The sequence below is a fragment of the Gopherus flavomarginatus genome, chromosome 9 (genome assembly GCF_025201925.1).
Source record: "Gopherus flavomarginatus isolate rGopFla2 chromosome 9, rGopFla2.mat.asm, whole genome shotgun sequence".
NCBI lineage: Eukaryota > Metazoa > Chordata > Testudines > Testudinidae > Gopherus > Gopherus flavomarginatus.
In genome coordinates this window covers 15,357,178-15,370,314 of record NC_066625.1, presented here as the reverse complement: position 1 = coordinate 15,370,314, position 13,137 = coordinate 15,357,178, and the positions used below count along the sequence as shown (strand labels likewise).

The following is a 13,137-nucleotide window of genomic DNA, read 5'->3' as shown; positions in this document are numbered from 1 at the left end:
CTAGGCACATATGTACAGATCTGTGGGAGTGATTATCATTGGCAGGGAGTGGACTCCTGTATATGACACTCAATACCCCAATCTAAATATGTGACCACACCCTGTTTGGACAAGCCTCACAGTTCAAAGAGCTGCCAGAGGGAACACAGCTAAATAGTGCGCACACACAGAAGCCACAGTGTGAAAACAGGCATCTAAGTATGCTAGACATGGGCACTGGCCAGTGTGTTTTTTATCTATCTATCTATATAAGCAAGGAATGCACCGAAGCTTTGTGTGGCTTCTATGGTTTAGATGCCAATCAAACAAGATGCCTACAAGACTAACATATGTAACACCATTATCCAGCGCAGCCACACATGCTACAAGACAGAGCCCCTTCATAGTGTCTTTGCTGTTACCCACAAATCATGCCCAAAGCATCAGATTAATACACACCATTGCAGGTGTGTTGAGGGTTTTTTGTTTTGTTTGTTTTTTACCTTCAGGGTGTCTTCACACATATGGTTACATATGCATTATACTGTGCTCTGTACAGTCGGGATTCATACATTGGTGTGTGTACAGTAGCAGGTGCTTGGACGTGGTGTGTTGGTGTATAAAAAGCAATGAGTCAGAAAGGGGTGAATATGCTAACTAGTACAGCCTAAGAAATCTGCATATCTTTAAATTAACCACCCTGACACAAAACACAGGACAGTATACTGTGAGGCTACTCGTTACCCCCACAGCTCTTTCACTGGGGCCACTTTAAGAGTGTGGGTGGTAGGTGCTTGAGAAGTTGTTCAAGCTAGCATATTTTTCCAGTTATTTATTTAAACATTATAGAATTAAAATCTTTATCAGTCCATCATATGCCTTATCATATTTAGTAGCAGTGCCAATTTCATTGTTTTCTCTGCTATTAATACTCTCTTCCCCAACCTCAGTGTCCCTGGAGTTGATCTCAATGGGCTGTCTTGAAGGACACCAGTCTATCCCTTGCCTTTTAGCTTTTTCTCATGGCTGTAGGAGTTACCAACATTAGAAAATTCAAGTTTCATAATAGAAGTCTTAAAACTGAAGTTAAAACAATGCAGCTGAGTATGAAACAAACATTCTCCTGTAACCTTAGAAGAACTAGCTGTAGTAGCAGAAGCTTCTGAGCATGTGTGCCCCTTGAAGTGCCCTCCCCACACTATCACTTGGTGCCCATATTGCAGAACTTTTTGTGCTTTGTGCTTTTAGAAATTACATAATCTGAAGGAAGAAGAGGGGTATTTTGGGCTTAAATTATTTTGGGTGGTTTGTCCTGCTTCACTGTGTAGTGTCAGGTGATCTGAGGATGTTAGCATCAGCCGTCATGTTCCAGGCTATTTCCTAGCTTCCAGTGCTAACTGCAGTGTATGATTAGCTATGGTTGGTGACTATTCACTGGCTGTATTCTATTACTTGTGAACTCTTCCTGCTAGCAATGATTGTATGCAACAGAAGGATCATGCATTTCCTCTTGCTTTCTGTTCATTATTTGGTTGGAACATTCCTAGGCTGTCTATGAAGCAATTTTGGAGGAAACTTCTGAACATCTGGCTTCTGGGATATTTGAACAACAGGCTCCTTGGGCCATCATCAGAGGATATATATGAGCCCCATCTGCAGGCTTCTTTTGGGTGTGCTACCTTTACTTGACAGAAATGTACACAGCTGCCGCTTTGTCTAAAGAAAGACATTCCAGTTCTGCGGTGACATATAATGCAGGGACCTGTTAAGATTCTTACAAAGCACGCGCCTCATGTCAGCAATGCAAAGCTTCAGCTACTCTAGATAACTAATCTTTAACTACTTTCTCTCAACCCTGTTCATGGACTTAATTTAAGCACATAAATCTGGTTAGTTGCTGAAATACAATCTGTCTGATTTCTTTTTCCAGAGTTCCTGAATATGCACACCTCCCACTAGGTGCTCAGCATCTCTAAAACTCGGGGCAATGATTAGGTGACTAAATATGGACTTATCTGCTTAGGTTCAAAGCAGCTATGCAAACTTCCATCAATTTGTTACATGCAAAATAAAGGAGGAAGGAAAAGGCTCCAAGCAAAAAAACCTATACTACTATTTTGCCAGAATTAGTGTATTTATTAGGGCTGTCAATTAATCGCAGTTAACTCACATGATTAAACTCAAATTTTTTTTTATTTTTAGGAGATATATCAATCTCTTAGAACTGGAAGGGACCTTGAAAGGTCATTGAGTCCAGCCCCCTGCCTTCACTAGCAGGACTAACTACTGATTTTTGCCCCAGATCCTTAAGTGGCCCCCTCAAGGATTGAACTCACAACCCTGGGTTTAACAGGCCAATACTCAAACCACTGAGCTATCCCTCTATTAAAAAAATTAATCTCAGTTTAAATCAGACTGTTAAACAATAGAATACCAATTGAAATTTATTGAATATTTTTGGAGGTTTTTCTACATTTTCAAGTATATTGATTTCAATTACAACACAGAATAAAGTACCCACTTCATATTTTATTACAAATAGTTGCACTGCAAAAATGAGAAACAAAAGAAATAGTATTTTTCAATTCACCTCATACAATACTGTAATGCAATCTCTTTATCATGAAAGTGCAACTTACAGATGTAGATTTTTGTTATTACATAACTGCACTCAAAAACAGAAGGTTGGATTTTTTTTTTTGGTGGTTCGGGTTCTGTAGTTTTCACATCGGAGTGTTGGTCTTTAAGACTTCTGAAAGCATGCTCCACACCTCATCCCTCTAAGATTTTGGAAGGCACTTCAGATTCTTAAACCTTGGATCCAGTGCTGTAGCTATCTTTAGAAATCTCACATTGGTACCTTCTTTGTGTTTTGTCAAATCTGCAGTGAAAACGTTCTTAAAATGAACAACATGTGCTGGGTCATCATCTGAGACTGCTATAACATGAAATATATAGCAGAATGCAGGTTAAACAGAGCAGGAGATATACTATTCTCTTCCAAGGAGTTCAGTCACAAATTTAATTAACACTTTTTAACGAGCATCATCAGCATGGAAGCATGTCCTCTAGAACGGTGATTGAAGCATGAAGGAACATATGAATCTAACACATCTGGCATGTAAATATCTTGCAATGCCGGCTTCAACAGTGCCATGTGAACACCTGGTCTCACTTTCAGGCGACTTTGTAAACAATAAGCAGGCAGCATTATCTCCTGCAAATGTAAACAAACTTGTTTGTCTGGGTGACTGACTGAATAAGTAGGATTGAGTGGACTTGTAGACTCTAAAGTTTTTTTACATTGATTTGTTTTTGAATGCAGTTATTTCTTGAACATAATTCCATGTTTGTAAGTTCAACTTTCATGATAAAGAGATTGTATTACAGTACTTGTATGAGGAACTGAAAAATACTATTTATTTTTATAGCACAAATATTTGTAAATCAAAAATAAAAAAAGTGAGCACTGTACACTGTGTTCTGTGTTGTAGTTGAAATCAATATATTTTAAAATTTAGAAAACATCCAAAAATTGTACATAAATGGTATTCTATTGTTTAACAGTGCAATTAATCACAATTTTTTAATTGCCTGACAGCCCTATTATTTATAAATAAAATACTTAGGTTTGTTTTACTTCTGAATGACCTAATAAAGTAGAACCCCCAAAAGGAATAGAGATGAGTATACCAGCCTGTGTTTCCATGTGTGGAAGACAAGATCTAGGAAGCCTACCTCTCTCCCCCTTGCACTATCTACTGCAGATTAGAAGTTATAAGTTGATACAGTACGATAACAGATCGGTCATGACAAGAGAGTGTTTGAAGTACAAGACGAAGAGCTTATCCTTGCAGAAACAGAGGTCAGCCATGCGATGATGATGTGGGATGTCTAACTGGTAGGTGATGTATGGACACATACTTGTCTGGCTGAAGTGTACATTCTCTCTCAGTCCACACACACACACACACACACACACTTGTTTGGCCTAAAATCTGACAGCATATGAGCCAAATAACCATACAGGATAAAAAAAGTCTCTAGAAAAACCCAGTTATTCGTTCTCCATAATATGTCCCTTGTATCAACATATATTTTCATAGAGTATCAGGGTTGGAAGGGACCTCAGCTCAGGAGATCATCTATTCCAACCCCCTGCTCAAAGCAGCACAAATCTATTCATTTATTTTTAAAAAAAAACAACACCCTGTTCCCTAAATGGCCCCCTCAAGGATTAAATTCACAACCCTGGGTTTAGCAGGCCCATGCTCAAACCACTGAGCTATCCCTCTTTCTAAAGAAAAGAATTATCCATAGCACAATTTATTTTTTGAAAAAACAGAGAACCAACACATTACAAATATTGTGTGACTCATACCAATGAGTCACCAATAAGAAATTTATTGACAATTTATCACAATTTAATACAAAATGACACAATGTTTGGACTTTAAGCTGAGTGCAAATGTATAAAAACAGTTAGTTGGTTTAACAACTTAGTTAAAAAAATCATTTTAGAACTTGCTGTACAAACATTTTGAAACTCCAGTTTCAAACACTTTCTAACAGTAAACCTTATTCTTTCAGACCCATTTTGCATCTCGTTTTCAAGATAGCTTCCTGTGTACTTAATTTGTTTTTAATTAAGAAAAACATTGTTGGCTTCTTCTAATTCAAGTTAAATTTAAACTGGAGTGTTCCTTAGTCTCTAATTTACTAATCCTTTTTAAAAAGACCTGGTCCTATATAGCAACTCGTGCTACAGCAGCAGGTAGACTTTTGATTTTTCCAGAAATTTCAATTGGCTGAGATGCCAGAGTAGTTCAGTTTTTGTTGGCATCACTCAATTTGCCTGTCTATCCACAACTCATTTTATTTCAAATAGTAAAATGATTGTAACTATACAACAGAAGACAGTCCTGCACTGGCAGGGAGATGAGGGCAGATAATCTATAGGCTCTTTTAAAAAAAAAAAAAAAGAGTCAATGAGCTAATAAAGAAAAGGGCACTCCGTGCTTAGCTTTCTAAGGCAGCTGAAATACCTTCTGTCCAGCTTTTCCCCTGATTCTGTATCAACTTGTTTTCTCACCCCAAGAAAACAGCTATCCCTCCACCCCCAATTTGATTTCACTTACATTCTGTCTTTTGTTCTCATTTCTCTTGGTATTTTGTTCTCCTCTAAGTTGCTATTTTCTTCCCTGAATCTTCTGCAGTTTTGGTTTATACCCTAAGAGTCTCTAAATTTCTTTACTGTAGACTTTTTACTGGAAGTCCAGTCTTCTGCTTCATTCCAGGGAGCCTAACATTTTTCAGCTCAATGTGCAGTAGTGGTCAAAAAGGTTAACAGAATGTTAGGAACTATTGGAAAAGGGACAGATAATAAGACAGCAAATATCATAATACCATTATGTAAATCCATGGTTCACCCACACCTTAAACAGAGTATCCAGTTCTGGTTGCGCCATATCAAACAGGATATAGCAAACTAGAAAAGCCCATTTTATAACAATTTTATTCCTACATCATCTGATGACATTACTGTCCCTTCAGATGCTAGGTGATGCCATTGCCACAGAAGAAAAGCAAAACCACCTCCTCCATCCTTTCTATGGCAAAACTCCTCTGGAAGTAAACAAACTTCCATTTATTAAGACTTGGTAGTAGGACCAGGACTGTTTCTTTATGACATGGGATCTTTAAAACATCCTTTTATGTTCAAATACAAAATTTCAGTAATTTTGGCCAAGATTTTAAGTAGTAATTAATTTTGGGTGTTTCAATATTTGGGCGCTCCACTGAAGACATTTTTATAAGTTTCTGATACTTTTGTTTAGAAAGCCCTGAGCACCTATCCTGAAAATCTGGCCCCTTTAAAGGTGCCAAGTTGGGCTTCTGTACAGAGGCACCTAAAACAAAAATTTTAGAAGTGACTAAAGTGATTTTTATCCTATCTATTGGTGGTGAATTAGGCATATTTTGATAAATGGCATTTGTTAAGGACCAGCTCAAAAAACAGAAATAAATGGGAATTTTGCCATTCTCTAAGTAGACAGAGAAGGCCCTACAGTATTTCCTTTAACACATGAAAGTAAAATGTGCTGAATACCTCTCAGGCTGACATTTGGATGTAGACCGCACATACTGATAAAGATACTGGAATTTTTTCCTTTACCTTTGCAGGTCACCTTTAGAACAGCTTTATTTGTTCGTTTAATACAACATGCCAGTTCACCTCTAATCAAGTGAAACAAATTCTGAGAAACCAGTTCACAAACAGACATGCACATTACCAAACCACAACACAATTAGTCACAATTGGCTTTCCTGGCCCGTGGAAGACAACAAAAGTTGTATGGTAGAGGTCCTGCAGGTCAAGAATAGAGCGTATTGGCAAATTTCTCAGGAAGCTCATGAGAGGCCCAATTCTTTTCTGTATTACATCAGTGTAAGCCCAGAGTAACTACTAAAATTGGAGTTGCACAAAATTTTTTTACATAAGGGTAGATTACAGCAAAATTTGACCTCTCTTTTATATATTTGATTCTACTCAATTCATGTTCTTATATTTGCAATTACTGAAGAATGTGTCACAGTTAAAGGCTAAGTTTCTATGTGGCTTTAAGCTAAGATACCACATCATGAGACCTGCTTAAATGACTTTTTTAAAAAGTATACTCCTTTGTCTCCGAAAGAGTTGAGTGCTGTTTACAGACCTTTTTAATAACGTGAGCACTATTTTTTTCAGACTTTTAAAAAGTATTACTGTGCTTCTTCAAATGTTCTGACCTTTTGTATTTCTACAACATGTACATTATCAGAGAAATATTTTTCCAGTTTGACTTCTGTCTTCTCAATGAAAATAAAGATGTTGTTGTTATACCAAAAAACTCAGTATAAAGTGTTTGTGTGCTGTGTTCAGGGTTTGAATCTGGTGACAATCAGAATTAACTCCTTAAACCCTACTTACAATACACACATTTCATAATTACTTGGGGGAATAGGCTATTAGTCCAATGATGAACATAATTTCAATGTCAATAAGGAGCACTCAAAACTCAGTTCTTTTGTAGACTCTTCTCCACTAAAGAAAGGACTAACAATAAATTTTGTAGTTAGCCTTAGAATACCTAGCAATGACATTTTTAAAAAGAGGAAAAGCCATTTCAAGTTCTGTAAAGAGGTACACTTTCTGTGCCTTCTAATCAGTTCTTTAAAAGGAATAAAGTTAGCAAAGGCATAACTAAAGTTTTTTTATTAACTACTGTTGTTTATATGCATTTTTACACAACTAATAGCATTTTAAAATTTGTGTGGTTTTGTACTATAGCACAGAAACTACAACAACTAGACTTGCGGTAAATGACTTACAAAGCAAATAAAGAAAATGACTATATCATGAACTGTTTGCTTTTTACTGTTTGCTGTTCTACCACTCCCTCAGTTTGAACGTACAATGTGAAAAGTCACACAACAGTGGCTTCAGAACAAGTCATTAAAATGTGAGCAAGCACAAAGAAACCAATATTCACTTCTCAAGAACAGCTTAACTCTTACCATAGAAATATTACAAAAAAATTCAGTTCCTCTCACCAGTTGGATTCTGTATTAACAAGTAAAATCACAGGAGAAGGAGCTATCAGTTCCCTGTTTGTCTTCTATATATAGAACTTTAGAGAAGGAGACTCTTATTACAGCATAGTTTAAAAACAGACACAATCAATTCTGTCAATAGTTTTCTGTATTTCTTAAAGTATACCGAGGTATCATAAAAGCAGCAAAGAGTCCTGTGGCACCTCATAGACTAGAGGTATTGGAGCATGAGCTTTCGTGGGTGAATACCCACTCCGTCGGATCTTTGCTGCTTTTACAGATCCAGACTAACACGGCTACCCCTCTGATACTTGAGGTATCATAGTGCTTCTCTCTTATAAAACTTATCTTCTCTGACTTGATTCTGCAATGAAGTCATAATCCTTTGTTGGAAAGGAACAGTTGTCATGGAAATATTTGTGGTGATGTATTTGTAGAATTAGTATTATGACTTCACTGCTAGCAGAACAAGGAGAACACTGATAGGGTGTTCGGAATTTTAGCTCAAATGGCAAGGAATCTTATGAAACTTACAGATTATAATATTTCCTGGAGTCTTGTCTCTTTCAAAGACTGAACTTCAAAAAGAATATTCTTAATATCTTTATAAGATTATGGAAGAAAGCTTAAAGTAGGGTTTAGATTTTCAAATATATGGTGCTCAGATGACTATCAAATCTTGTTCTTAAACTATCATATGCTAACACACCCACCCCAATGTTCTGTTATCCAAAATCCAACATTCATATCTAAAATGAAATTAATTTTTTCCTGTTGCTTTGTAACAGAGTATTACAAACGTTGAAAAATTTATGCACAACTATAGGTACACAAGACCAGAAAGAACTGTTACATTTATAAAAACATCATCTTATCTTAAAATTTAACACCTCTTAAACATAATTTGCTAAGGTACTAAGTAAAGAATAGTGGATCTAAAAATTAAATATAATTCTCAGGTTTATGTAGTCCCTCCTTCTACCCATTATATACAATAAGATTAATGTATTGTGGCTTTAGCCCTTTAGTTAGTCTTTATTTCCTTTATAAAATAAGTGAATACTCTTGAGGATTTCCTTCACTTTTTTTTTAATTTAATTTTTCCTTACTAGCAATCTTTGTCCATCATCCCCGATTCATTTCCTCCTACTTCTGAACATTTTTTGTTAGTTGCTCCTGTATAAAATATCTAGTCGATAACAGTGTGACCTAGCCCAGAAACAGGCTTGGGAGGAACACTGCAGTCTAAAACCATTTTTGGGTGAATGATCAGGTGACTCATAGGGAATTCATGTATCACAGCATAGTAAAATTCTGGGATTTGTTCAGCTCTCTGATGTAATAAAAATCATAGTCCTACAAAAGTTTTCCTGGTTAGCCTGAGGTGAACTCTTTCAGGGGTGTGTATGCCTGCAAAAAGCAAGAGTGAAGAACTAAGGAAGGTAGTTTTTGTTTTCCCATTTAAACTCATCATAACCAAGGAGGGAAGCAACATGAGTTGGCAAAAAATGTAAGTGCACTTCCTGCAAACAGTAATACTGAATTCAGCAACAAAGAAAAGTGTTCAGCTTATGAAATTTGAAATGGGACTGTGTGAAGACATTGAGATGGATGGGCATTTCTCCTAGGACTGAAACTACGTGACACTGGTACAATTTAGTGCAGCAGTTCTCAAATTGTGGGTTGCAACTGCATCTTAATGGGGTTGCCAAGGCTGGCTTAGACTTGCTGGGGTCTGGGGCCCAGGGATGAAGCTCATGTTACAGGCCCCCTTGCGTGGGGCTGAAGCCCCTGGGCTTCAGTTTTGGCTCCACCCGAAGCGGGGGGTTCAGGCTTTGGCACCCCCACCCTGAGCACTGGGGCTTGAGACAGCTCAGGCTTTGGTCCCCCATCCTGGGGTTGGGAAATAATTTTTGTTGTCAGAAGGGGGTCACAGTTCAATGAAGTTTGAGAGTCCCATATCTAGTGCATTCCAAAGATACATTTTGCTCTTCAGAAGTATTTTAGTGAGCCCATCGGATAAGTCTCTGGGAGGGGTAATTTAGTATTATCAAAGTGAAGGATCCTAGGCAGAGCAGTCACCCCAACTCTCCCTTCAGTAAGAGGCTTCTACAAGCTCCCTCACCCCAGCAGCTCCTTCCAGTGCCTCACTGTCCCTTGTCTGTTAAAATCTAACTAGTTTGGTGAGCCTCCAGCTGGGAAGGAATAGTATCCTATGCTGTAATTGAATTAAATGTGATATACAGTCTTACTTACCCAATTCTTTAGAAACTGGAGATGCAGTTGCTATTTCTCCAATCTTTGCAACACCATCATAATATGCTCTTCCAGCCAGTATCATAGCTATAGGGAAAACAACAAGAGTACTCAGCTTGTGTTGCATTCAAAAAATTGAGTACATTATGAATTACCGTCCACCAGGAAAAGGTGGATAATACTTCCACAATGCCTGCCTGAGGTTCAAATGGCGTGCACAAACTTGGTTCTTTAACTTTTGGGAATTATTCTAGGGTATTCTGAGTCCAGTCCAGCGTCTGTTGATGTCAATGGAAATATTCTGACTTGAACAGAGGCAGATCAGCCCCCAATAATAGTAAATGGCTCACATCCATTAATATGATATAGAATTCCCAAAAAGCATATTATGTACTTTTTTTTTAAATGGCATAATACATACAACCAAAAAGCACATGTCCTTTCTGTCTTACTTTAGATTCATATGCACCCTTAGTTCCTATTAATATTAGTGGACACTTGGAAAAATTCTACTCCATTGATTGGATTACTCAAATTGAATTAAAATGGATTTTAAAGTCAGAGTATGGAGCATTGCAATTGAGTGGCCTCATCTCTCAGTAAATAGCATAGCATGTTACTACACAGAAAACCTGCATTTAAAAGCAGTGATGAGGATCTTGAACTTCAGGCTAGGAAAGAATTATAAGGATTTGAAAATATCATGACAGATATCAGGAGAGCGAGGACAACTTTTAACTGCTCCCCTGCAACTCTTAATGAGGAGGTAGTTTTAGAATTCAAAAGCTATAACAGAATACTTAAAACTACATGGGAGAAGGCCTGGGATATTCCAGGTAAAGTATTTTTAAAGAAAGTACAAAATGAAGTTATGAGTGGGGTGAAAGATCCTATAGAGGCCAACTCCAGCCCACAAACAGTACTTTCAGATGTTGTTTAATGTGATTTTTAACAGCTAGAAATAAGAACCACCAGCAACTCATGATCAGCAAGTTCTCTGTGGACCACAATTTGAAATTCTCTTGTAGAAGTAAGTTTAGTACAGTGTTTAAAAAAAAAATACTCCTTTCCCCCCCCCTATTTTCTATATTAAACTCTTGCATAGTAAGATCATGGTAAAACCCTCTCAAGTCTTTGATTCCGGCATACTTGCCACAAAGTAGTAGATTTTAAAATGATAAAAGTTCAAGAATGTAAATCTCTTGTCATGGGCATTCTATGAATCATGCAGGAAAAGAGTCTATATTCACACTTTAGTATATTGTAAACAATATCTAGTATAAAGATTGCCATAGACTGTACTACTTGTGCCATTATTCTCATTTAATAGGATATGTTTGGCTAAAAGGTGTGAGTGTGGCAAATTCCCAGTACACAACTATTTTTGGTCTTTCCAGTTCTATGTAAAATCTAAAAAATAATAAGTGTCACTAGATAACCCTATCAAGTGAGAGAAAGACAATGGAATGAGATAATTTGAAAACATCTTTTTGTAACTTCTCAATGTTTTAGACTTCCAAAAATTTGTATAAAAGGGGAGAAAAAAGCCTTCTCTTCATTTCTTAAGTGAAGATCAGCTAGGTAGATTCTGATATACCTGTCACTTCTAGGATTCAACAGAAAAGCTCAACCATCACCTATCAGAAAATCAAACACTGTATCAGCTGGAAACACATAAAATTCATAGGAAACAAAAGATCAGCATAAATTATATCAGTGAACAAGGTAACCAGTAACAGCTTTTCTTACTGACAAATCATAGTGTGGTGCAATACTTTGAAGATGACACAACTGGTCTTCTAGGAACAAATTCTGCCCACCCTCCCTTTCTGTGGCTGCAGAAGTTCCCAGATGCAGTGAAGATCTGCTGTGAAAGCTTTAGGGAAATCTATAAGAAATCTACAGTGCCAGAGTGTTGAGGAAAGGCAGTGATAGATCTGCTGCTGTGTGTTTCCAACAGCCAGTGATCCCCTGTGAAGTGGCATCACAAGAGTGACCAGGCACATGGAAGGATTACTTCTCATCTTACCTTCACAGAACCTCCCTATAACTAAGCCTGGCTACGCAGAGTTGGTAGTTAGGAATGAAGAATAAAACACAGTTACCTTAAACAGAAAGTTTATGATGTGAATTATTCCAGATACCTAAATTGCTATGACAGAGTAGCAAAATCAATACTGTTGATTCCCAAAAAAACAGATGACAATAAAAGCAAGGCACTCTTAAGAGACCGAATTCAATATAATTTAAATTAGTGCCAAAAGAGAGGTCTGTAATTGCCCTATGATAAGTGAGCATGAATTACAAACTACTAGTGGAAAATGTTTGCCATTTCACTGCTAGTCAGTACGTCTGAAGCATCCAGCTAATGTGTTTATCAAGGGTAGCTGAATGAACCAAACTATCCATCCTAAACATTTTATTCATTTGAAGGGAGGTTCCATTGATACAATTCCGTACATTTTTAATACACAAATAATGAAGCACCATTAGATACTCTTTTGTAATTTGTGCTCAAAGGACTTTCTTCAAGCAGTTCTCTAAGTAAGATTTTCATGTAAAACCATTGTTATATATATGGACTATTGTGAAATCACATCAAGGTTATTGTTCTATTAACAGGCAATACAATGGCACCTTAACTTCCAACAGTACTGACTACTAATATTAATGGCAACTGTAGTTGTGACATTCCCCAGGATACAATCTGGAATGTTGGACAGCTGTGTCCCCTCAGTTCTCCAACCTGGGCTGCTTTTTACACTGCTTTGCTGTGAGAGCAACTACTCCTTGCCTGCTCACACAACCTCCAACATGTAAAATTACCCCCAGGTATACTGCAAGAGTGCTTCAGCCAGCCACCCCTGAATTATACTGCAGAGTGTAGGGTTATCATACGTCTGTATTTTCCTGGACATGTCCAGCTTTTTAGTTCTGAACTTTTAAAATAACTAAAAATGTCCAGGAAAATACAGACATATGGTAACCCTAGATGGGAGCTGCCAGAGCTGGGCTTGCAGGTGCCGCAGCGGGCAGAGCCATTTGTGCCCCCCCCCGCCCCGACCCTAGGAGCCAGAGGGACCTGCTGGATGCTTCCCGGGAGCTGCCCCAGGTAAGCACCACTGGGACTCCCCACCTTGCCACCCCGGCAGCTCCCTCTGACTCTTAGGGTCAGGTTGTAAGGGGGGGGGAGAAAAGGGGAGACAGAGGGCTCTCTGCATGCTGCTGGCGCCTGCAAGCCCCACTCTGCGGCTCCGGCAGCTCCCATTGGTGCTTTAGCCAGCCAACGGGAGCCACAGAGCTTGTGCT

General features: G+C 37.9%; 1 protein-coding gene across 3 annotated transcripts in view; it reads right to left on the bottom strand.

The window, feature by feature from the left end:
* Positions 1 to 13,137, bottom strand: part of BAIAP2L1 (BAR/IMD domain containing adaptor protein 2 like 1) — a 66,851-nt gene that overhangs the window by 33,675 nt on the left and 20,039 nt on the right. For all 3 annotated transcript variants that reach the window (XM_050966739.1, XM_050966737.1, XM_050966738.1), the window contains one exon: positions 9,829 to 9,915. In XM_050966739.1, coding sequence (XP_050822696.1) covers positions 9,829 to 9,913 — 85 coding nt within the window. In that variant the 5' untranslated portion in view covers positions 9,914 to 9,915. The remainder of the gene's footprint in view (positions 1 to 9,828; positions 9,916 to 13,137) is intronic.